The sequence below is a fragment of the Lepisma saccharinum genome, chromosome 12 (assembly GCF_977018435.1).
Source record: "Lepisma saccharinum chromosome 12, izLepSacc3.1, whole genome shotgun sequence".
NCBI classification, from domain to species: Eukaryota; Metazoa; Arthropoda; class Insecta; order Zygentoma; family Lepismatidae; genus Lepisma; species Lepisma saccharinum.
In genome coordinates, this window is record NC_139240.1 from 41,766,319 (window position 1) to 41,793,166 (window position 26,848).

At 41.4% G+C, this 26,848-nt stretch overlaps 1 protein-coding gene across 1 annotated transcript in view; it reads left to right on the forward strand.

Annotated features, from left to right (window-relative positions):
• LOC145996314 (endoribonuclease Dicer-S-like) overlaps positions 1–26,848 on the forward strand; it is a 170,402-nt gene that overhangs the window by 110,957 nt on the left and 32,597 nt on the right. Inside the window, exons 20-21 of the mRNA XM_083132747.1 lie at positions 1,100–1,323; positions 7,079–7,247. Coding sequence (XP_082988873.1) covers positions 1,100–1,323; positions 7,079–7,247 — 393 coding nt within the window. The remainder of the gene's footprint in view (positions 1–1,099; positions 1,324–7,078; positions 7,248–26,848) is intronic.

Below are 26,848 nucleotides of genomic sequence, written 5' to 3' on the forward strand. Positions count from 1 at the left end.
ACGTCTAATCATTTGCAGCTAATTCACAATCTGAACTAAATATTTTTGATTTTATTATCAGATTGATTCACTGTGGATAAAATTTTAATATCAACATGTACTTCATATTTTATTTCTATTCATACATTAATGACTGGCATCAAATTTGCATAGTTTATAGTAGGGATGGGCTGATATGAAATGTTTGGTCGATACCGATAAAGTTCCGATATAAAATTTACTGATACTGATAATTAATATTCTACTGATCCAATATAAAATTTCAAATGATCCTTTAAAGAACGTGAATGGATTATTGACCACCTTAATAAATGTGTTTTTCGATGTGACTGCAGTGCAAAGGAAGTTGCATATATACACATTTACTTTCTTAAAACGCAGGCCATGGAGTTTATCCATAAAAATTATAACAAAATGGCAGTATTTTGCACTAAATTATAAGATATTTATAAATACAGGGTGTTTCAAAAATACTTTTACAAACTGTGAAGGCTGGTTCCTCAAACCAAAGCGAGAAAAAAGTTCATATAAACATATGTCCGAAAATCCTTAGTTTCTCAGTTATTAATGAAAGAACATAATGACACGTCTGTTAGAAATTGTCAGCTTATTAGCAAGTGTTGAAACTGTCATCAACTTAAAAACTCATAATAAATGTTCAAAATGTCCTCCTCTTGCTTTCACACACGCATGCACACGTCGGAGATGCACTGGCTGATATCTACCATGACAGATGGATAGGTAGGGGAGGACCAGTTCCATGGACTGCACGTTCCCTCGGTCTCAATCCTTTGGATTTTTACCTAAAACAATTGGTTTATGCAGCAGACATTCCTAATGCAGAGATACTTCATCAACGTGTCATGGAAGCCTGTGAAACCGTTCGACATCATGTGGGAGTATGTGAAAGGGTACGCCAGTCCTGCATTCATGTGTGGAAACATTTATTATGAGTTTCTGAGTTGATGACAGTTTCAACACTTGCTAATAAGCTGACAATGTCTTAACAGATGTTTATGACACCTGTGCTCTGCAAAAGTATTGATTCTGTCTGTCTGTTGGTTTCATCCAGATAACATTTTATTCCTTTGTCTTCCAGACTTTCTCATCACAAGGCATATCTACCACCACAGTGGTGCCCGGCTCTCTCCTGGCCAGCTGACTGACTTGCGTTCGGCTCTAGTCAACAACATAACCTTTGCATCCTTGACTGTCAGGAATGGTTTCCACAAGTACATCCTGCATAACTCGCCAAAACTTGCCGACTTGATCAGACAGTTTGCTCAGTTCCAAGAGGCAAATAACCACGAGATCACAGAAGAGGTTAGTCATTGCTAGTCATTTTTTGAAAGGTGTGAAGGCATTTTCCTACCATGTTTTGTCACAAAATGATGTAAAATGAACGGCAAAATGTGAAATAGATTCTTGAAACACAAAATTTAGAGTTGACTGACGTGACACGTTCTGACTAATTAACTAACACACTAGTTCGTAATTGGGAAAAGAGAGACGCGATAGTATAATAAATACGGAGAAATTAGTACTCACTTTATCCGTGAAACTGTTTTTTCTTCTTTGTTCTATTAATTTCAGTGGCCACTGCCACCATCCTCGTTGGAACTTGCTGTACTGTTGCTTGGCATGCATCTTTTGTTTGTATTTCTCCGGCTGCCACTAGGTGCGCTGTTGTTAACTGTACATCTGTGTTGTCTGCTATTTCCTGGCGATAACTGTTGTAGTAGGGGAATCCCAAGTGTGGTGCGCCTGTCTGCTGTCGATTTTCAGCTCGTCCGGGAACTGCATTATGGCATGCATTTCCTTGATTTTGGGGCCTTCCCGATGGCGCAGTGATAGCGTCGTCACCTTGTAATCAAGGGGTCTCAGGTTCGATACCTGGTGGAAGCACATAGTGGTTCGGATTCCACTTTAAACTAAACTGTAGGTCCAGTCCCAATTAGCCTTACTGTGCATAAAGTGGACTTAAAACATCAAGCAATTTCCTTGATTTTGGTGTCTATGAGTGTGTGGCAACAGTTTCACAGATAAAGTGAGTACTAATTTCTCCATATTTATTTATAACATACTAGTATTCTTAAATCCAAGGGTTTATGGCTGCAACAACACAAGCCTACTATTTGTCTCTATCGTGGACAAGATCAATCCAATATTTTACATCCTTACCGATTTCCTTTAGCTCCATCTCAATGTTATCTCTCCATCTTCGTCTTGGCCTTCCTACAGGTCTCTTACCATCATCTAAAAAAAAAAATACTTGCAGGAAACAAGTTTACTGGTGAATGACTGAGGAGAAAATTTTAGCTGGTCACAGGGAAGGTGATGCAAATTCTCTGGCCAAAGCATTATCTTACTTACGACAGAAATGTCCTTCCTGTTTTGTTGTCTACAGAGCATATCCTCAACTGTGGGGTTCAAGCATATTTTTGGTTGGTGTTCATTGACCTTTGTTTATCCTCTGTCAATTGGACCCTGGATAGTGCTGTTCTTCATTGAATAACAAGAAATGCATTTAAAATTTTGTGGAGAAAGTTTGTTTGAAGTAAAGTTTTTGAGTAGGGCTGACACCTGCTTACAGAGGATGTAAATTTCAATCCAAATAAATAAGTGTCAGAACCTGATGGATTGAAATTTAAGTCTGTGCAAGATATTTAAAACCTGTTACGTAGCATCTTCATCTCTCTTAAATGAACGTGGCATTATTTGGACAAGTAGATTGTACAGTCACGGACACTTCTGCGTTGTAGTGATTTCATTGACAGTAAATTAGGCCATTACAACCCAGAAATGTCCGTGACTGTACAGCCGACCTCCGAGGCAGAGTGGTGGATGTTCTTAGTGAATGACCTGTCATCAATTTCATCATATCATTACTCATCCTCATTGCCGTGATTAGCCGAAAGTGACAGAAAAGCCAAAATCAAATGAAGTGGATTGATTATTTTTCTTGTAGTTTACCATTGTTGCAGGCACATAAACACAATTTTTGATCTTCCTCAGACATTCGTTCTCAGTTTGATCAATGCTACTAATTCTACAATGTAAGGAATACGTACATACAAGAAAGATCAAGTAGATTGTACAAACTTAACTAATGTTGCTATTGTACATTTCTCACTTGTATATGTTTATTCGTATTCCCTCTGCAGCCATCGTTTCTTCCATAGTGATAAGGTTGAAGTGATAAAAGATGACTGGTGTGTGTTAGACTATTATCTGTTGTTTGCTAGTGTTCCCTCTCCCTCAGACTCTGGTGACATGTGTGAGATGTAAGGGGTGACCCTTCCACGTAGTAAAACCATATGTCAACCGCACTTCCACGTAGTACACCCTGGACTGCATTTTGCAGACTTAACAAGGCTCTGGCATCTGGACGTACGGTCAGTACAGTACAGTTGTCTGTAGGATTGTGTGGTGTTTTGTCTTTACACGTGCTGAGTGCCCTTTTACAGCATCAGATTTTAACTAAGTAAGGAGATTTTATTCCTCAGAGACAGAGGCGTAACCAAAATGTAGAAGAATTAAAAAGTTGTTTCAATAAAATAACAGCATTGTTAAATACGTTAACCGATTAGTGTTGCAGTCGAGTGTATATTGCAGAGGACACTTTTTCTGCAGCCAACAGAAGCGAAGAAGGAGGCCGTACCGCTACCCTCAAGAGGTAACAAGAGGAGAAGGGAAGATCGGGGAAAGACTTTGGGGCAAGTGTGCTATGGGGTTATTCAATGCCTGTTTAGGGGCCCAGTTACCAGTCAGGCCTGCTGGACACAGGCCAGTGTTGTCACATTGGATTGAAGCTAAGTCCAGCCTAAAACGGAGATACTATTTCTCTGAAGCAACTAGTGCTAGACTGCAAAGCCAAAGCTGGATTTAACTACAACTGAGACCATTTATGTAATAGACGAAAAGATAAGTACTTGGTGTGATTCGTGATTTGGACAAACCTTGCTCCAAAGAACTAAATTGGCAACAGTAATACGTACAGCTGGACTTCCCTTCCACTGCTGGCAGTGCGGAAATGTGTGTTTTTTCTTCTTCCCCTTTCCACCTGTTTGCAAGGAAACAAGAGATGAAGAATTGACAAGGCTTGACCACTATTCACTGGATTCTCGCTGTAACTCTCTCAAGAGTGGTAGTTCATTCTAGGAGTGATTGTTGCTCACTGAGCGGATTGCAAAACAGGAACAAAATGACGGTATAGATTGAAGATATCTTTTGGGGGAGGGGGTGTAGGGTGGAAATGATAATGTCTTTTGAAAAAGTCACGCCACGCCACTGCTCAGCCCCCCCCCTCTTTATCCTTTAAATCATGCATATACAGTTGAACTTGAGTTATACATATGTCAAGGTGAAAGAAAATAATTCCCATAACTGAGAATTACTTGCAAATAAGATTTAGATAATATGAAAGAGTAATTTTTGATACTATTTACGTATTTACTCTTTTATATTTGATAGTGAGTAATACGCACTTCATCATTATGTTATTAGATAATATGTCATTATTATTCAAATACTGTAATTGCGGCTATTTTGAGTTACAACATACAATATAATACAGGTTATTTCTGTCATGAAGTGGTAAATTGATGAAAGTTTGATTCTTAAGTACATTACATTAGCCACATTAATAGTTCTATGTCAATTAGCATCCACTTCCTGTATAAATTTTACTTTCTGGACAAGCATGTAACTTTTCTTCTTACTGTTCTTGATGGCTGACCAGTAGCAACTGAAAACTTTTACTGAAGGAACCGCTGTTCTGTTTTTATTATGTAACAGCAAACCTCAGCTATCGGTATATTTTTAACATGTGTGCTTTTGTATCGTGATTACGTACAAAATAAAATTGGTATCGCGTTCTGAACAACTGCAGCAAATCTTTCTCCTCTGCCTTCTTTGTGACACCGCCACGATGCACTTGTCTTTCTCACAACTCGAGACCGACTGCCGCCATGTCCTCCTATCCTGTTTCGTATTTCTGTTTTTGTAACATCAATAATGTATATTTGTGACATTGTTGTAAAAAAGTAAGTGCTCCCCTGTGCATAGCACCATGCCATGAAGGCGTATAGGAGGTGTGGGGGTAACGCCCCACACTTTCTTGATCCGGTCGTGAGTGGGGGTGATGTGATCAGCATCACGCCCCTGACCGCCTTTACCCCCCAGGGTTTCCCCCAGGTACCCATGTTATTCGATGCTGGGTGGGCGCCGGGGCCGCTTTCAACCTTAGAAAAGTTCCCGGATTTGAACCGGCCGGGGATCGAACCCGGGACCTTGAGCATGGTAGTCAGACGCGTTACCGACTGAGCCACCACGAGCTTGGTTATGTACAAATCAACTGTATTTTATGAAAATTGGTACGTGTAACACAGAATTACGTACAAATAAGGTTTAATTAACACGTTTTTCAATTATGGACCTACAGTAATTTACATATAAAACAATTACGCAGAACTGAGTTACTTATAAATCAGTCTCAACTGTATCATCCTTCATTCATATGCCATGCATCATGTTTCATCTTTTTATATTAAAGATGGGCACTAAATACGAGGGTTATTTTTTTAAGTAAGGTCCATTTTGCAATAGAAATGAAGTAAGTAAATGTTTTTCAAAAATACATTTATTTTCTCAATTTACATACACTTCATTTTCCTACATAATTTCCTTGCCGGTTTAAACATTTATTGGAACGAGCTACGAGTTTTTGAATACCCTCCTCATAGAAGTCTGCTGCCTGTCATGATAGCCAGTTACTCACGGTGGTTTTCACTTCTTCTTCAGTGTCTAAACGTTTGCCGCCCAGGAAGGTCTTTAGTTGGCATAAGAGGTGGTAGTCGCTAGGTGTAAGGTCTGGAGTGTATGGCAGATGATCGAATACCTCCCAGCCAAAAGAGCGTGATTCGTCATGGACATTTTCCAGACCTTCCTTGAACAATCTCACCCATTTTCGCACTGTACTGTCACTCATTGAATTGTCTCCGTAAACTTCACTTATCTGGTGATGAATATCCACAGGTTTCATGTTTCTTGCTGTTAAGAATCTGATGACTGACCGTATTTCACAGTTGGCGGAGAACTTGATTTTTTAAAACATTTTAACGGAGCGTACAGACTGATGCTGTGAATGCAAAAAGCGTCGGATGCTGCTCAAAGAATGCTGGGAGCCTGTGGGTGCACTCATTCCCACGCGCACGTGCAATTTCAAACGGTATTCACACACAGACCCTTGCCCCTAGCGACTACCACCTCTTCCACCATCTGAAGACCTTCCTGGGCGCAAGCATTTAGACACTGATGTATGTGAAAACAATCGTGAGTAACTGGCTATCATCACAGGCGGCAGAGTTCTATGAGGAGGGTATCCAAAAACACGTAGTTCGTTACGATAAATGTTTAAACCAGCAAGGAAATTTATGTAGGAAAATAGAAGTTGCGTGGCATGACTTTTTCAAAAGTGTTACAGGCCATCAGAGGTTATCATTTCCACCCTACACCCCCCTCTCCAAAATATGCCTTCGATCTAGATTTTTGTTCATTTCGTTCTTGTTTTGCAATCCTCTCAAGTGAGCTACAATCACTCCTAGAATGAACTACCACTCATAAGAGAGTTACCGCGAGAATCAAGTGAATAGTGGTTGAGCCTTGTCAATTCTTAATCTCTTGTTTCTTTGTAAAGAGTTGGAAAGGGGAAGAAGAACCATTTACTTACTTCGTTTTTTTATTGCAAAACTGACCTTACTTAAAAAATAACCCTCGTATTATAAAAAAACATTTATTTACTTCGTTTTTATTGCAAAATGGATGTTACTTAAAAAATAACCCTCGTATTATCCAGAGGTAGTCACAAACTCCAGAGGGGCCACCCTTGCATTAGTTGATTACACAATCTGTCGGAAATAAACTAATAAATTTGTTGTTTTTTTGAGAGGAAATAAAACTTCAGTTGGCAACCAAGATAGTTGCATGCAAGTAGAATAAAAAAATGGTAATTTTTTTCAACACCACCCTGTATATATACTGAATTCCAATTACTGATGCAACTCATCCTTACTTGCAGTGCCTTCTACTATCTGAGGAGAACGACTGTTTCATAGCTGAAGATGTAGAAGTCCCAAAGATACTTGGAGATATATTTGAATCACTAGCTGGTGCTATTTACCTGGATGCGAAGTTCTCACTGGATGCAGTGTGGAGAGTATATTACCGCCTCATGCACAAGGAAATAGGTGAGTCATTGCCAGTCTTAGAATATGCATCATGGCATTCAAAGTGGAAATGAGAGTCCGTACTGAAACCAGCAAATCAACTAATATACTGATATTACAATAAAAAACTTGTTACGTCACATGCCGGCAACATATTTGTTTAAAACTATAAAACACACACGCAGCACAATAAAAAGACACTTTAGGATCTCTTCCAAACTTTTGATTCCGAGATGGAATGGAAAGCTTGGAAGAACACTAAATAAAGCATTGCTCTAAAAATTTTCTTCAAAGCTAGGCGCCAGGTAGCAATTGTGCATACTACAGTATGTTTCAAAAGTCTCGCAATCCAAACTTTGAAAATGTATATCATGAAAATCGTAAGAGATATTTATACCGGGTTTTCTGCACTAAACTAATCCTGTAGGCTATCACTGGATTCATAAATTTATGTTAGCATTTATCTAAATAAATGCAATTACATTAATTTAAAAAACATTGTTAATTTGCTGAAAACATCTGAGAACTGATTTTCAACAATAAATACCAACTCTTAAACAATTTGTGGGATCATTTGTTGGTGTTTGACTGGTTGTAAAACAGTTGCTTTGTGAGGTACAGCAGAAGCAGGGCATTTTTATTGGAAAACCTCTTGCACATGAGTGTAAGAATGAGTAGTAAAATACTCTTCAGCAATGTACATGCACTGCTCCAATGAATACGTCTTGCTGAATCAATTGAAAAAAAAAACAGTCACAGTAGCGGTGAAAGTGAGCGAAGAGAATTCAATGTAACCAGATAATATATTTTGTTGCAGGTCTGCAACAACTTATAAATTATAATTCTTTTATATATACATTTATTTGTATTGCTTTATCTTGCATAAGGAATATTTAATGTCAATTATTTGGCGTTGTGCATTGTAGATGGATTAAAGTGCTCGTGAGAGAGATTTATTCCTTCAGATTTAGTGATGGCAATTTTAGCCCATAAACCAATCAGTGTGCAAAGTCATGCCTGTTGCAGTTGTGCAGAAATGTCGTGTTTTAATTTTTATAAAACAACTTTTTATTCATAATCATTTGCATTGCGTAAGGTACATTTGATTTGATTCTTTTCGGTTTGCGTCGTGCTTTGTAGATAATTTGCAGTCGTCGCGAGATTTTTATTCCTTCAGAATCAGTAATGGCAGTTTCAGCCCATTGGACAATCAGTGTTGAAAGTCATGTCCCATTCTTGAGAAATGTGTAGTAGTTTATATTTGTTATTTTATGGTAATCCGTTCTACGTGATGACAGTTTCGCAACATATGTACGCATGAATGTTTGTAAATTTAAACTTTATAATTCTTGTACATACACCTTTATTTGTAATTAACGTAATTATTTAGTCTGATTGTTTTCCAAAGAAATTGATATGGCGTTGTGCATTGAAGAATATTCGCAGTCGTTCAATACAAATGACGTTTAGATATTTTTCTTCTTTCCCATCACGTGTTGGCAGTTTCAGCCCACGACGCAAAACAGTGTGCAAAGTCGTCTACAAATATACGTTAAGAGATGAAATGAACGTAGGGTCAAAAAAGAACGCTGCATTTTTTTTTGTTACAACATGGATTTAGATATGAAATATTTACAATTCATTTCAAACTTTGTGTCTTGCAAATTATCACCAACAAAATTCCGGTGCGTGCACAAAAGTATATACGAATGTTAAAGTTTCACATCCAGGAGTTTGGAGTTGACAGGTTGAAGTGAACTTACGACCATGTTAGTTTAGTAGCATGTGTGCCGATGCATATATTTGTAAACCGCGAATTTTCGTGGGTGATTTCAGAATTTCATTTTTCTTGAATGGAAGTCGCTTCTCACCTTTACTCACCTAACACAACGTAACCTAACCTTGCCGTGAAAAGTTCGTGGGGCTATTCGTGCATTTTTCTAATTTTAAAAAACGAATTTAACTATGTTGCATAACCTAACTGAACCTAACCTAACCTTGCCGTGAATGGTTCGTGGGGCTATCGGTGCTTTTTTCTAACTTTATAAACGAATTTAACTATCTTGCCTAACCTAACTGAACCTAACCTAACCTTGCCGCGAATGCTTCGTGGGGCTATCCGTGTATTTTTTCTAATTTTTAAAAACGAATTTAACTATGTTGCCTAACCTAACTCAACCTAACCTAACCTTGCCGCCAATAGTTTGTGGGGCTATCCGTGCTTTTACCTAATTTTATAAACGAATTTTACTATGTTGCCTAACCTAACTCAACCTAACCTAACCTTGCCATGAATGGTTCGTGGAGCTATCCGTGCTTTTTTTCTAATTTTAAAAAACCAATTTAACTATGTTGCCTAACCTAACTCAACCTAGCTTAACCTTGCCGTGAGTGGTTGGTGGGGCTAACCGTGCTTTTTTTCTAATTTTATAAACGAATTTAACTATGTTGCCTAACCTAACTCAACCTAACCTAACCTTGCCGTGAATGGTTCGTGGGGCTATCCGTGCTTTTTTAATTTTATAAACTAATTTAACTATGTTGCCTAACCTAACTCAACCTAACCTAACCTTGCCGCGAATGGTTCGTGGGGCTATACGTGCTTTCCTTTCTAATTTTAAAAAAAGAATGTAACTATGTTGCCTAACCTAACTCAACCTAACCTAACCTTGTCGTGAATGCTTCGTGGGGCTATCCGTGCATTTTTCTAATTTTATAAACGAATTTCACTATGTTGCCTAACCTAACTCAACCTAACCTTGTCGTGAATGGTTCGTGGGGCTATCCGTGCATTCCTTTCTAATTTTTAAAAACTAATTTAACTATGTTGCCTAACCTAACTCAACCTAACCTAACCTTGCCGTGAATGCTTCGTGGGACTATCCGTGCATTTTTCTAATTTTATAAACGAATTTAACTATGTTGCCCAACCTAACTCAACCTAACCTAACCTTGTTGTTAATGGTTCGTGGGGCTATCCGTACATTTTTATAATTTTTAAAAACGAATTTAACTATGTTGCCTAACCTAACTGAACCTAACCTAACCTTATCGTGAATGGTTCCTGGGGCTATCCGTGCATTTTTCTAATTTTTAAAAACGAATTTCACTATGTTGCCTAACCTAACTCAACCTAACTTAACCTTGCCGTGAATGGTTCGTGGGGCTATCCGTGCATTTTACTAATTTTATAAACGAATTTAACTATGTTGCCTAACCTAACTCAACCTAACGTAACCTTGCCGTGAACATTTCGTGAAGCTATCCGTGCTTTTTTTCTAATTTTTAAAAACGAATTTAACTATGTTGCCTAACCTAACTCAACCTAACCTAACCTTGTCGTGAATGGTTCGTGGGGATATATGTGCTTTCCTTTCTAATTTTAAAAAAAGAATGTAACTATGTTGCCTAACCTAACTCAACCTAACCTAACCTTGTCGTGAATGGTTCGTGGGGCTATCCGTGCTTTTTTCTAATTTTATAAACTAATTTCACTATGTTGCCTAACCTAACTCAACCTAACCTAACCTTTTCGTGAATGGTTCGTGGGGCTATCCGTGCATTCCTTTCTAATTTTTAAAAACTAATTTAATTATGTTGCCTAACCTAACTCAACCTAACCTAACCTTGTCGTCAATGGCTCGTGTGGCTATCCGTGCATTTTTCTAATTTTATAAACGAATTTAACTATGTTGCCTAACCTAACTCAACCTAACCTAACCTTGCCGTGAATGGTTCGTAAGGCTATCCGTGCATTTTTCTAATTTTTAAAAACGAATTTAACTATATTGCCTAACCTAACTCAACCTAACGTAACCTTGTCGTGAATGGTTCGTGGGGCTATCCGTACATTTTTATAATTTTTAAAAACGAATTTAACTATGTTGCCTAACCTAACTCAACCTAACCTAATCTTGTCGTGAATGGTTCGTGGGGCTATCCGTGCATTTTTCTAATTTTTAAAAACGAATTTCACTATGTTGCCTAACCTAACTCAACCTAACCTAACCTTGCCGTAAATGGTTTGTGGGGCTATCCGTGCATTTTTTAATTTTATAAACGAATTTAACTATGTTGCCTAACCTAACTCAACCTAACCTAACCTTGCCGTGAATGGTTCGTGGGGCTATCCGTGCATTTTTCTAATTTTTAAAAACGAATTTCACTATGTTGCCTAACCTAACTCAAGCTAAACTAACCTTGCCGTGAATGGTTCGTGGGGCTATCCGTACTTTTTTCTAATTTTTAAAAACGAATTTCACTATGTTGCCTAACCTAACTCAACCTAACCTAACCTTGCCGTAAATGGTTCGTGATGCTATCCGTGCTTTTTTTCTAATTTTTAAAAACTAATTTAACTATGTTGCCTAACCTAACTCAACCTAACCTAACCTTGTCGTGAATGGTTCGTGGGGCTATCCGTACATTTTTATAATTTTAAAAAACGAATTTAACTATGTTTGCCTAACCTAACTGAACCTAACCTAACCTTATCGTGAATGGTTCCTGGGGCTATCCGTGCATTTTTCTAATTTTATAAACGAATTAACTATGTTGCCTAACCTAACTCAACCTAACCTTGTCGTGAATGGTTCGTGGGGCTATCCGTGCTTTTTTCTAATTTTATAAACGAATTTAACTATGTTGCCTAACCTAACTGAACCTAACCTAACCTTGTCGTGAATGGTTTGTGGGGCTATCCGTGCATTCCTTTCTAATTTTAAAAAACGAATTTAACTGTGTTGCCTAACCTAACCTTGCCGTGAATGGTTCGTCGGGCTGTCCGTGCATTTTTTAATTTTTAAAAACGAATTTCTCTATGTTGCCTAACCTAACTCAACCTAACCTAACCTTGCCGTGAATGGTTCGTGGGGCTATTCGTGCGTTTTTCTAATTTTTAAAAACGAATTTAACTATGTTGCCTAACCTAACTCAACCTAACCTAACCTTGCCGTGAATGGTTTGTGGGGCTATCCGTGATTTTGTTTTATAATTTTATAAACGAATTTAACTATGTTGCCTAACCTAACTCAACTTAACCTAACTTTGTCGTGTATGTTTTGTGGGGCTTTCCGTGCATTCCTTTCTAATTTTAAAAAACGAATTTAACTATGTTGCCTAACCTAACTCTACCTAACCTAACCTTGTCGTGAATGATTCGTGGGGCTATCCGTGCTTTTCTCTAATTTTATAAACGAATTTAACTATGTTGCCTAACCTAACTGAACCTAACCTAACCTTGCCGTTAATGGTTCGTGGGGCTTTATCCGTTTTCCCGCCAAAAAAACGAAACTTGAAATTTCGTGAAAAAATGGAAAAATTCCAAAATAGCGGCCAAAATGAAAGCGCTGAAAATTTAAACTATCGATAATTCTGTAGGCCCGTCCACGATATGTTACGTCCATCTACGTTGGTTTTTCCAAGACACGCAAAAGAGGGCGATGGGGTTGCGCAAAGGTCCGAAATTGCGAATTTTCAGGTGACAAAAATAGGCCATTTTGAAACAGTTCCACAGGCGAAACGGTTCTAAATTTCGAAATATCAATATCCAATGCGACGATGGTAATACCTCGGTAAGTAATCGGCAACAGCAAACTTTCCCCACACTCCACCGGATTCCCGGAACCGTGAACGCACAAATCGATGTTTCAGTTTCTCTGATATCCACCTTCAAATTTCGAGGGGCGCGGCGCCCCGAACAGAGCTCCAACGCATGCCCCGATTTTTTTGCTTGGACAACTTGCGACCTGCTTTCGGAATCCATGAAAAAATCCGACTTTGCTCTCGAAACAGTAACCTAAAAAATTCAAAATTGTTGAAATTTCGATGCGTCCTCAGGTGCAGGGGGGCGCCCCCCGACCAAAAATTTCGACATTTCCTCCAAACTTTCTAACACTCCGTAAAAAATGGCTATCTCAGTTTTTTCGTAAATAGCATAGATTACGCTACTGTCTTACGCCACCCTTAGGACGCTGTGACGTCACTCGTATATGCGAGAAATAACTGAATCTCCTCCGTTTTTTGCAGAGGTACGTTAGATGATGAACTGCACGCAAACCATTAAAGCTGAAATGCCGAAATTTTTGCACGCGCAAGCACCAAACTACAGAGCACAATGTCCAACAAAATGGTGGTTTCGACGCATCACCGAATTCCGATGGGGGCCCGCGAAACGCATGGTGACGTCATCACCTCAACCTGAAAGCTATATATCAAAACGATCCGAGCGCCTCACGGTAGACACTGGAGCAACCAAAAAAAATGTCAACATGTAGCGGACATGTCGGGCAACCTTCCCCACCCCCCTTTCCCTATACCTATCTTTATCCGCTTTTCCGCCAAAAATTTCGAAACTCATAATTTCGTCTAAAAATGGCAAAATTCCAAAATGGCGGCGAAAATTAAACCGTTGGAAATCGAAACTATTCATAATTCCGTAGGCCCGTCCACGGTATGTGACGTCCACCTACCGTGGTTCTCCCAAGACACTCGAAAGAGGGCGATTGTGTCGCGCAAAAGTCCCAAAGTGCGACTTTTCACGTGAGGAAAATCCGCCATTTTGAAACAGTTCCACAGGCGAAACGGTTCGAAATTTCGAAATATCAATATCCAATGCGACGATGGGAATACCTCGGTAAGTAATCGGCAACAACAAACTTTCCGCACATTGCACCGGATTCCCGGAACCGTGAACGCACAAATCGATGTTTCAGTTTTTCGGATATCCACGTTCAAATTTCGGGGGGTCGCAGCGCCCCCCAACAGAGCTCCAACGCGTGCCTCGATTTTTGTGCATTGACAACCTCCAACCTGCTTTCATAATCCGTCGATAAATCCGTCTTTGGTGTCACAATGGATACGTTAAAAAATGTAAAATGGGTGAAATTTCGATGTCCCCTAGGGGGGCGCCCCCCGAATAAAAATTTCGACATTTTCCCCAAACTTTCTGACACTGCGGAAAAAATGGCTCTCAGTTTTTTCGTACATGGCACAGATTACGCTACTGTCTTACGCCACCCGAGGACCCTGTGACGTCACTCTCATGAGAAACAAAAATGATTAAGTTTTCTAACTTTTTGCAGAGCTTCACTAAATCATGAATTTCAAGTACACTATCAAAGCTAAAGTTGGGAAATTTTGCAGGCGTCCGCTAAAAAGGGTACCCTACGACCCTTAAACAAAATGGCGGCCTATACACATAACCAAATCCCAATGGAGGCCCCCGAAACGCATGGTGACGTCATCACCTCAACCTGAAACCTATGTATGAAAACGATCTACGAGCCTCGCGGTGGACACTGGAGCAACCAAAAAAATTTCTCCATGCAGGAGACATGTCGGGCAACCTTGCACATTCCCCTTTCCATATACCTACCTTTATCCGTTTTCCCGCCAAAAAATCCGGAACTCGAAATTTAGTGAAAAAACGGCAAAATTCCAAAATGGCGGCCAAAATGAATCCGGTGCAAATCGAAAGTATTCATAATTCTGTAAGCCTGTCCACGGCATTTGATGTCCAACTACCGTGGTTTTCCCAAGACACCGAAAAGAGGGAGCTGGAGTCGCGCAAAGGTTCGAAATTGTGACTTTTCATGTGAGAAAAATCGGCCATTTTGAAACAGTTACACACGCGAAACGGTTCGAAATTTCGAAATATCAATATCCAATGCGACGATGTGAATACCTCGGTAAGTAATCGGCAACAACAAACTTTCCGCACATTGCACCGGATTTGCGGAACCGTGAACGCACAAATCGATGTTTCAGTTTTTCTGAAACCAAGTTCAAATTTCGGGGGGTCGCAGCGCCCCCAACAGAGCTCCAACGCGTGCCTCGATTTTTGTGCGTTGACAACCTCCAACCTGCTTTCATAATCCGTTGATAAATTCGTCTTTGGTGACCAAACGGATACGTTAAAAAATCCAAAATGGCTGAAATTTCTATGCGCCCTGGGGGCCAGGGGGGCGCCCCCGACCAAAAATTTCGACATTTTCCCCCAACTTTCCAACACTGCGGAAAAAATGGCTATCTCAGTTTTTTCGTACATAGCACAGATTACGCTACTGTCTTACGCCACCCGAGGACGCGGTGACGTCACTCGTATATGCGAGAAAAAACGCAATTTTTAACCGTTTTTGCAGAGCTACGTTTGATGTTTAACTGCACCCAAACTACTAAAGCTGAAGTTCAAAAATTGTGCACGCTCAAGCACCAAGCTGCAGAGAACTACGTCCAACTAAAATGGTGCTTTCGACGCATCACCGAATTCCCATGGAGGCCCGCGAACCGCATTGTGACGTCATCACCTCAACCTGCAAGCTAAATATCAAAACGACCTGAGCGCCTCACGGTGGACACTGGATCAACCAAAAAAATTTCACCATGCAGGAGACATGTCGGGCAACCATCCCCACCCCCCTTTCCCTATACCTATCTTTATCTGCTTCCCGCCAATAAAATTCGAAACTTGAAATTTCGTGAAAAAATGGAAACATTGGAAAATGGCGGCCAAAATGAAACCGGTGGAAATCCAAAATATCGATAATTCTGTAGGCCCGTCCACGGTATGTGACGTCCACCTACAGTGGTTTTCCCGAGACACGTAAAAGAGGACGCTGGAGTCGCGCAAAGGTCCGAAAGTGTGACTTTTCACGTGAGAAAAATCCACCATTTTGAAACAGTTACACAGGCGAAGCGGTTCGAAATTTCGAAATATAACCTTCAAATGGAACGATCGGAATACCTCGGTAGCTAATGGCGCGCAACAACTTGTACCCAAAATGCACCGCTTTTCAGTTTACTCGAACGTACGAATCGATGTTTCAGTTTTTCGGACATGCACGTTCCCATCACAGACGATCTCTGTGCCGCATACGGAGCTTCAACGCGTATCCCGATTTTTGTGCGTGGACAACGTCGAACCTGCTTTGAGAACCCATGGAAAAATCCGACTTTCCTGTCGAAACGGATACGTTAAAAAATCCAAAATGGCTGAAATTTCGATGCGCCCTGGGGGCCAGAGGGGCGCCCCCCGACCAAAAATTTCGACATTTTCCCCCAACTTTCCAACACTGCGGAAAAAATGGCTATCTCAGTTTTTTCGTACAAAGCACAGATTACGCTAGTGTCTTACGCCACCCGAGGACCCTGTGACGTCACACTCATGAGAAACAAAAAATGATTAAGTTTTCTAACTTTTTGCAGAGCTTCACTAAATCATGAACTGCAAGTACACTATCAAAGCTGAAGGTGGGAAATTTTGCAGGCGTTCGCAAAAAAGGGTACCCTACGACCCTTAAACAAAATGGCGGCCTATACACATAACCAAATCCCAATGGAGGCCCCCGAACCGCATGGTGACGTCATCACCTCAACCTGCAAGCTATGTACCAAAACAATCTGAGCGCCTCACGGTGGACATTGGAGCAACCAAAAAAATTTCTCCATGCAGGAGACATGTCCGGCAACCTTACACACCCCCCTTTCCCTATACCTATCTTTATCCTTTTTCCCGCCAAAAAATCCGAAACTTGAAATTTAGTGAAAAAACGGCAAAATTCCAAAATGGCGGCCAAAATGAATCCGGTGCAAATCGAAAGTATTCATAATTCTGTAAGCCTGTCCACGGCATTTGATGTCCAACTACCGTCGTTTTTCCCAAGACACCGAAAAGAGGGAGCTGGAGTCGCGCAAAGGTTCGAAATTGTGACTTTTCATGTGAGAAAAATCGGCCATTTTGAAACAGTTACACACGCGAAACGGTTCGAAATTTCGAAATATCAATATCCAATGCGACGATGTGAATACCTCGGTAAGTAATCGGCAACAACAAACTTTCCGCACATTGCACCGGATTTGCGGAACCGTGAACGCACAAATCGATGTTTCAGTTTTTCTGATATCCACGTTCAAATTTCGGGGGGTCGCAGCGCCCCCAACAGACCTCCAACGCGTGCCTCGATTTTTGTTCGTTTACAACCTCCAACCTGCTTTCATAATCCGTTGATAAATCCGTCTTTGGTTTCCAAACGGATACGTTAAAAAATCCAAAATGGCTGAAATTTCGAGGCGCCCTGGGGGGCAGGGGGGCGCCCCCGAATAAAAATGTCGACATTTCCCCCAACTTTGGAACACTCCGAAAAAAATGGCTATCTCAGTTTTTTCATACATAGCACACATTACGCTACTGTCTTACGCCACCCGTAGACGCGGTGACGTCACTCGTACATGCGAGAAAAAACGCAATTTTTAACCGTTTTTGCAGAGCTACGTTTGATGTTGAACTGCACCCAAACTACTAAAGCTGAAGTTCCAAAATTTTGCACGCGCAAGCACCAAACTGCAGAGAACAACGTCCAACTAAAATGGTGCTTTCGACGCATCACCGAATTCCCATGGGGGCCCGCGAACCGCATGGTGACGTCATCACCTCAACCTGCAAGCTATATATGAAGACGATCTCAGCCCCTCACGGTGCACACTGGAGCAACCAAAAAAATTTCTCCATGCAGGAGACATGTCGGGCAACCTACCCCAACCCCCTTTCCCTATACCTATCTTTATCTGCTTTCCCGCCAAAAAATCCGAAACTTGAAATTTTGTGAAAAAATTGGAACATTCGAAATTGGCGGCCAAAATGAAACCGGTGGAAATCCAAAATATCGATAATTCTGTAGGCCCGTCCACGGTATGTGACGTCCACCTACAGTGGTTTTCCCAAGACACATAAAAGAGGGCGCTGGAGTCGCGCAAAGGTCCGAAAGTGTGAATTTTCACGTGAGAAAAATCCGCCATTTTCAGACAGTTACACTGGCGAAACGATTCGAAATTTCGAAATATAACCTTCAAATGGAACGATCGGAATACCTCGGTAGCTAATCGCCCGAAACAACTTGTACCCAAAATGTACCGGTTTTGAGTTTACTCGAACGTACGAATCGATGTTTCAGTTTTTCGGATATGCACGTTCCCATCACAGACGATCGCCGTGCCGCATACGGAGCTCCAACGCGTATCCCGATTTTTGTGCGTGGACAACGTCCAAACTGCTTTGAGAACCCATGGGAAAATCCGACTTTCCTGTCGAAACGGATACGTTAAAAAATTCAAAATGGTTGAAATTTCGATGCGCCCTGGGGGGCAGGGGGGCGCCCCCCGACCAAAAATTTCGACATTTCGCCCACACTTTCCAACACTGCGGAAAAAATGGCTATCTCAGTTTTTTCGTACATAGCACAGATTACGCTACTGTCTTACGCCACCCGTAGACGCGGTGACGTCACTCGTATATGCGAGAAAAAACGCAATTTTTAACCGTTTTTGCAGAGCTACGTTTGATGTTCAACTTCACCGAAACTACTAAAGCTGAAGTTCCAAAATTTTGCACGCGCAAGCACCAAACTGCAGAGAACAACGTGCAACTAAAATGGTGCTTTCGACGCATCACCGAATTCCCATGGGGGCCCGCGAACCGCACGGTGACGTCATCACCTCAACCTGCAAGCTAAATATCAAAACGATCTGAGCGCCTCACGGTGAACACTGGAGCAACCAAAAAAATTTCACCATGCAGGAGACATGTCGGGCAACCTTCCCCACCCCCCTTTCCCTATACCTATCTATATCTGCTTTCCCGCCAATAATTCCGAAACTTGAAATTTCGTGAAAAAATGGAAACGTTGGAAAATGGCGGCCAAAATGAAACCGGTGGAAATCCAAAATATCGATAATTCTGTAGGCCCGTCCACGGTATGTGACGTCCACCTACAGTGGTTTTCCCGAGACACCTAGAAGAGGGCGCTGGAGTCGCGCAAAGGTCCGAAAGTGTAACTTTTCACGTGAGAAAAATCCGCCATTTTGAAACAGTTACACAGCCGAAACGGTTCGAAATTTCGAAATATAACCTTCAAATGGAACGATCGGAATACCTCGGTAGCTAATCGCCCGCAACAACTTGTACCCAAAATGCACCGCTTTTCAGTTTACTCGAACGTACGAATCGATGTTTCAGTTTTTCGGATACGCACGTTCCCATCACAGACGATCGCTGTGCCGCGTACGGAGCTCCAACGCGTATCCCGATTTTTGTGCGTGGACAACGTCCAAACTGCTTTGAGAACACACGGGAAAATCCGACTTTCCTGTCGAAACGGATACGTTAAAAAATTAAAAATGGCTGAAATTTCGATGTGCCCTGGGGGCCAGGGGGGGCCCCCGACCAAAAATTTCGACATTTCCCCCCAACTTTCCAACACTCCGAAAAAAATGGCTATCTCAGTTTTTTCGTACGCAGCACAGATTACGCTACTGTCTTACGCCACCCGAGGACGCTGTGACGTCAGTCGTATATGCGAGAAAAAAACGCAATTTTAACCGTTTTTGCAGAGCTACGTTTGATGTTGAACTGCACCCAAACAACTAAAGCTGAAGTTCCAAAATTTTTGCACGCGCAAGCACCAAACTGCAGAGTACAATGTCCAACCGAAATGGTGGTTTCGTGCCCCACCCCCTCCCAATGCAAGACCCGCAAAGGACATCGTGACGTCATCGGCCGAACCTGCACTTGCTGCATTGGAAACCACCTCAGCGCCACACCGTGGACACTGGAGGTACCAAACAAATTTCTGTAGGCAGGAGACATTCACCAAATGACGTAACGTTACTCGTTGAACAATTGCATGCAGTCGTTTCCTGCCAAAAAATTTGCAAACTGCAAAATTTCCTATACTTACCAAAAAATACCAAAAATCACTTTATTTTCAAATTGAAAATGGCCGCCATTTGGTGCATCTAGAGGAAGAAAATACGGCATAGGTAAATAGGCCTAACCTTCGCCCGTACACTCAATACAACAGCATACCTTCATGTCGCATATTCATTGGTCCGTTTGGAAAAGGAATATTAATGTACGTGAAATAAGCAAAAAAAAATCGGTCTGCACGTACTCTTTCAAACAGTTATCAGCGCCACCTGGTGTACGTTGAAGCAACGAAAAAAATTGAGCTTATAGAGGACATCCTCACCAATACGGGGGACCCACTTGTTGTGATACTTTTCTGTCACGGTTTGGCGTGTAGAAATTCCCAAAAGTTGAAAATCGGGACTTGCTTTCTACCTTCACAATTATGCCAAAAATTTCATCCAAAATGGCGTCCACGTTAGGAGGCACGAAGAGTTGCTCTTTGCGTCAGTAGAAAGGTACTTTCTTAGTGACATAGGAAATCACAGCGAAATATTCTCACCAACAAAAATTGCGTCCCTGCAGACCCCCAAATGTCCAAAAGTGCTACTTTTCACGGGTCGAAAATCCACCATTTTCAAACATTTCCACACGGGAAACGGTTGGAAATTTCGAAATATAACCCTCAAATGGAACGACGAAACTACCTCTGTGACTAATCGCCCGCAACAAATTTTCCCCAAAATGCACCGGTTTTGAGTTTATTCGAACCGACGATTTCATGTTTCATTGTTTACTTTGTGCAAGGCTTAATAACTCGAAAACTGCAACACTGAAATAGTGAAACTGGCATGAGCCTACACCCCTCCCGGAATCCCATCAACGGAATATGTCAGTTGTGCAGGAATCGCATTTTGAGGGGGTACGGCCCCCAAACGAAAAATCGCCATGTTTGGTATGGGCAAGTTCGGTCCGCCCGTGACGTCACGTGATGCACGCGATGCGTGCGCCACCTATGCTGGCCTCGAGTCGGTACCTTCCCCTGAAGGGCACGCTGGCCGAAATTTGCCTACGCGGCCTCCGGGCCGCTCCGGTACGCAACAAACACACCTCTGCAAAGGGGTACCGGAAACCAAGATGGCGACCTGGAGGACACCCGGCGAGTGTCCCCGACGTCGGACCACGTGCGCTGGCCTCGGACGGACGTCACCTGAAAAACGTAAAAAACTCGAAATCGCTACCTCGACAAATGTGACCGCCATTTTGTTTTTTTGAGTTTTCCAAAATGGCGCCCTGGAGGCTGCAGATGGCGCTTTTTCGTCAACTTTTCCACCCTGCCCCATAGGGACGCGACCCCCGGAGTGCATCCCGTGGTTTTCCGCCATCCTCGACACCCGATTGGTCCTCCACGGGCACGGACGTGTTGTGCCCCCTGGAGCCCCATGTGTTTGGGGGCCCCGGACTTGCTCCAGCGTGAGGCTTCGGGTCCCATGGGGTAACGCGGCATTCCACACCTTTTTGTCCCCCAAAGTACAGGGTGGCAGAAAAGTTGAAAAAACCTCGAAAAGTTCGCATCCCTTCAAAATCCAAGATGGCCGCCGTTTCGAAAAATCGAGATAGCCGGTAGAAAGCGGACCATCCACACTGCTCGAAACCGCATTCGGGAAACCTTCCCTCCCAACGATGCCCGAGATGCACCTTTCCAAAAACGGGGTCCGCGACGAATTTTCGGACCCCCCCTGGAGGTCACCCTGTGGGCCCCGGGACCCCACGCTTTTTCCCTCGCATAGGGAACCCTAGGTGGGCTACCGCGTGGTACCGGTCCCGATCCGCTAAGGTTGCCGGTTCGTGGCGCCACCCATCTTCCCCTTGCATTTCGGAGGCGCGCACGTACCGGATTAGGCGCCTCCGGCGCCCATTTGGGGCCGCCATCTTGAAATTTCGAAACGCGCGTTTCGTAGGGCCGGCATGTGCCTTAACCGCCGACAATGCCCGGCTTCGCCGGGGAAAGACACTTGGCCTCGAAGGGGGCACGAATGGCTCGCAGGTCACGTGACTTGGAAATTTCGAAAATGCCAATTTCAAGATGGCGCCGTTTCCTTAATATAGGTCGGTTAAGAAAAACAAAAAATACCACGTGTTAGCCTGGAACCTCCTCTGTTCGAAAGTGCAAGGCGAAATTGTAAAATTTTCCATGGTTCGGCCGTCAAAAATTCCACAATGGACCCATGTTTTCGGTACCCTAGTTCACTTGGAAAAGTCACTTTTTCTCACTTTTCGGGACCCTGCGGAGGGGCCCCTTGGCAAATTCGGTTCAAACTCGATATTTCTCACTTTTTCGAGGTTCCCTTTCGAACGCCGCCATTTTTGCGAAAATCGGTCGGCGCGTTTCCGAAATCCACACTCGAAAGGCCACTTTTTGGGGGGCCCGCCCCCCCGTTGCCACGGCAACCTCGACCGAAAATCTACCCTGGCGTTGTGGACCAAGGTTCGAACTTTCCCAAAATGGACGCCATTTTGATCCATGACACTCGGCCTAGGCTCGAAAAATCGGCAAAAATGCCCAAAATCGAGGGCCCCTGCCGGGGGCAGGGGGGCCCCTGCGGGGCCTAGTTTCAAAGGCAATCCCACGTTTCCTATGGTAGCCCCCCACTTGGCTATCTTGGATTTTCGCCTAGGTCGACGGTTCGGCCACAATCGCCTACTCTGTTACAACATTCATTAAGTATATATAACCAGTTGATCTTGGTTGTTGCAATATGCAACAATTTATAATTATAATTGTCTTTATTAACATTTATTTGTAATTATTTATCTTGCATAAGGAATATTTAATGTCAATTATTTGGCGTTGTGCATTGTAGATGGATTAAAGTGGTCGTGAGAGAGATTTTATTGCTTCAGATTTAGTGATGGCAGTTTGAGCCCATAAAGCAATCAGTGTGCAGAGTCATGCTTTTTGCAGTTGTGCAGAAATGTAGTGTTTTAACTTTTATAAGAGAACATTTTCTTCGTAATCATTTACATTGCGTAAGGTACATTTGATTTGATTCTTTTCAGTTTGTGTTGTGCATTGCAGATAATTTGCAGTGGTCGCGAGATATTTATTCCTTTCAGATTTAGTAATGGCAATTTCAGCCCATTGGACAATCAGTGTTCAAACTCATGTCCCATTCTTGAGAAATGTGTAGTAGTTTATATTTGTTATTTTACGGTAATGCGTTCTACGTGATGAGAGTTTCGCAGCATCTGTAAGCATGAATGTTTCTAAATTTAAACTTTATAATTCTTGTACATACACCTTTGTTTGTAATTAACGTAATTATTTAGAGTCTGATTGTTTTCCAAAGAAATTGATATGGCGTTGTGCATTAAAGAATATTCGCAGTCGTTCAATACAAATGACGTTTAGATATTTTTCTTCATTCCCACCTTGTGTTGGCAGTTTCAGCCCACGACGCAAAACAGTGTGCAAAGTCGTCTACAAATATACGGTAAGATATGAAATGAACGTAGGGTCAGAAGAGAACGCTCCCTTTTTTTGTTACAACATGGATTTAGATATGGAATATTTACATTTCATTTCAAACTTTGTGTCTTGCAAATTATCACCAACAAAATTCCGGTGCGTGCACGAAAGTATATACGAATGTTAAAGTTTCACATGCAGGAGTTTGGAGTTGACAGGTTGAATTGAACTTACGACCATGTTAGTTTAGTAGCATGTCTGCCGATGGATATTTGTAAACCGCGAATTTTCGTGGGTGATTTCAGAATTTCATTTTTCTTGAATGGAAGTCGCTTCTCACCTTTACTTACCTAACTCAACCTAACCTAACCTTGTCGTGAATGGTTCGTGGGGCTATCCGTGTTTTTTTCTAATTTTATAAACTAATTTAACTATGCTCCTCAACCTAACTCAACCTAACCTAACCTTGACGTGAATGGTTCGCGGAGCTATCCGTGCATTTTTCTACTTTTAAAAAACGAATTTAACTATGTTGCCTAACCTAACTCAACCTAACCTAACCTTGCCGTGAATGGTTCGTTGGGCTATACGTGCTTTCCTTTCTAATTTTAAAGAAACGAATTTAACTATGTTGCCTAACCTAACTCAACCTAACTTAACCTTGTCGTGAATGTTTCGTGGGGCTATCTGTGAATTTTTCTAATTTTAAAAACGAATTTAACTATGTTGCCTAACCTAACTCAACCTAACCTAACCTACCGTGAATGGTTCGTCGGGCTGTCCGTGCATGATTTTAATTTTATAAACGAATTTAACTATGTTGCCTAACCTAACTCAACCTAACCTAACCTTGCCGTCAATGGTTCGTGGGGCTATGACTGCATTCCTTTCTAATTCTTAAAAACTAATTTAACTATGTTGTCTAACGTAACTCTACCTAACCTAACCTCGTCGTGAATTGGTTCGTGGGGCTATCCTTGCTTTTTTCTAATTTTAAAAAACGAATTTAACTATGTTGCCTAACCTAACTCAACCTAACCTAACCTTGCCGTGAATGGTTCGTGGGGCTATCCGTGCTTTTTTCTAATTTTAAAAAACGAATTTAACTATGTTGCCTAACCTAACTCAACCTAACCTAACCTTGTCGTGAATGGTTCTTGGGGCTATTCGTGCTTTATTCTAATTTTATAAACAAATTTAATTATGTTGCCTAACCTAACCTAACCTTGCCGTGAATGGTTCGTGGGAATATCCGTCCATTTTACTAATTTTTAAAAACGAATTTAACTACGTTGCCTAACCTAACTCAACCTAACCTAACCTTGTCGTGAATGGTTTGTGGGTGTATCCGTCCATTTTTCTAATTATAAAAAACAAATTTAACTATGTTGCCTAACCTAACTGAACCTAACCTAACCTTGCCGTGAATGTTTGGTCTGACTATCCGTGCTTCTTTGTAATTTTATAAACCAATTTAACTATGTTGCCTAACCTAACTCAACCTAACCTAACCTTGTCGTGAATGTTTCGTGGGGCTATCCGTGCATTTTTCTATATTTATAAACAAATTTAACTATGTTGCCTAACCTAACTGAACCTAACCTAACCTTGCCGTGAATGTTTGGTCTGACTATCCGTGCTTCTTTGTAATTTTATAAACCAATTTAACTATGTTGCCTAACCTAACTCAACCTAACCTAACCTTGCGTGAATGGCTCGTGGGGCTATCCGTGTTTTTCTTCTAATTTTATAAACGAATTTAACTATGTTGCCTAACCTAACTCAACCTAACCTAACCTTGTCGTGAATGTTTCGTGGGGCTATCCGACCATTTCTTCTAGTTTTAAAAACGAATTTAACTGTGTAGCCTAACCTAACTCAACCTAACCTAACCTTGTCGTGAATGGTACGTGGGGCTATCCGTGAATTTTACTATTTTTTTTAACGAATTTAACTATGTTGCCTAACCTAACTCAACCTAACCTAACCTTGGCGGGAATGGTTCGTGGGGCTATCCGTGTATTTTTGTAATTTTTAAAACGAATTTAACTATGTTGCCTAACCTAACTCAACCTAACCTAACCTTGCTGTGAAAGGTTCGTGGGGCTATCCGTGCTTTTACCTGATTTTATAAAGGAATTTTACTATGTTGCCTAACCTAACTCAACATAACCTAACCTTGCCGTGAATGGTTCGTGGGGCTATCCGTGCATTCCTTTCAAATTTTTAAAACGAATTTAACTATGCTGCTTAACCTAACTCAACCTAACCCAACCTTGCCGTGAATGGTTCGTGGGGCTATCCGTGCATTTTCTCTAATTTTAAAAAGCGAATTTCACTATGTAGCCTAACCTAACTCAACCTAACCTAACCTTGCCGTGAAAGGTTCGTGGTGCTCTAGGTGCATTTTTCTAATTTTATAAACGAATTTAACTATGTTGCCTAAAATAAACCTTGCCGTGAATGTTTCGTGGGGCTATCCTTGCATTTTTCTAATTTTTAAAAACGAATTTAACTATGTTCCCTAACCTAACTCAACCTAACCTAACTTTGTCGTGAATGGTTCGTGGGGCTTTCCGTGCTTTTTTCTAATTTTATAGACGAATTTAACAATGTTGCCTAACCTAACTCAACCTAACCTAACCTTGTCGTGAAGGGTTCGTGGGGCTATCTGTGAATTTTTCTAATTTTATAAACAAATTTAACTATCTTGCCTAACCTAACTCAACCTAACCTAACCTTGCCGTGAATGGTTCGTGGGGCTATCCGTGCATTTTATTTATTTCATAAATGAATTTAACTATGTTGCCTAACCTAACTCAACCTAACCTAACCTTGTCGTGAATGGTTCGTGGGGCTATCCGTTCTTTTTTTCTAATTTTAAAAAACGAATTTAACTATGTTGCCTAACCTAACTCAACCTAACGTAACCTTGCCGTGAATGGTTCGTGGGACTATCCGTGCATTTTATTAATTTTTAAAAACGAATTTCACTATGTTGCCTAACCTAACTCAACCTAACCTAACCTTGTCGTGAATGGTTCGTGGGGCTATCCGTTCTTTTTTTCTAATTTTAAAAAACGAATTTAACTATGTTGCCTAACCTAACTCAACCTAACCTAACCTTGCCGTGGTTGGTTCGTGGGGCTATCCTTGTTTCTTTTCTAATTTTATAAACGAATTTAACTATGTTGCCTAAGCTAACTCAACCTAATCTAACCTTGCCGTGAATGGTTCGTGGGGTTATCCGTGCTTTTTTCTAATTTTTAAAAACGAATTTAACTATGTTGCCTAACCTAACACATCCTAACCTAACCTTGCCGTGAATGGTTCGTGAGACTATACGTGCTTTCCTTTCTAATTTTAAAAACGAATTTAACTATGTTGCCTAACCTAACTCAACCTAACCTAACCTTCTCGTGAATGGTTCATGGGGCTATCCGTGCTTTTTTCTAATTTTATAAACGAATTTAA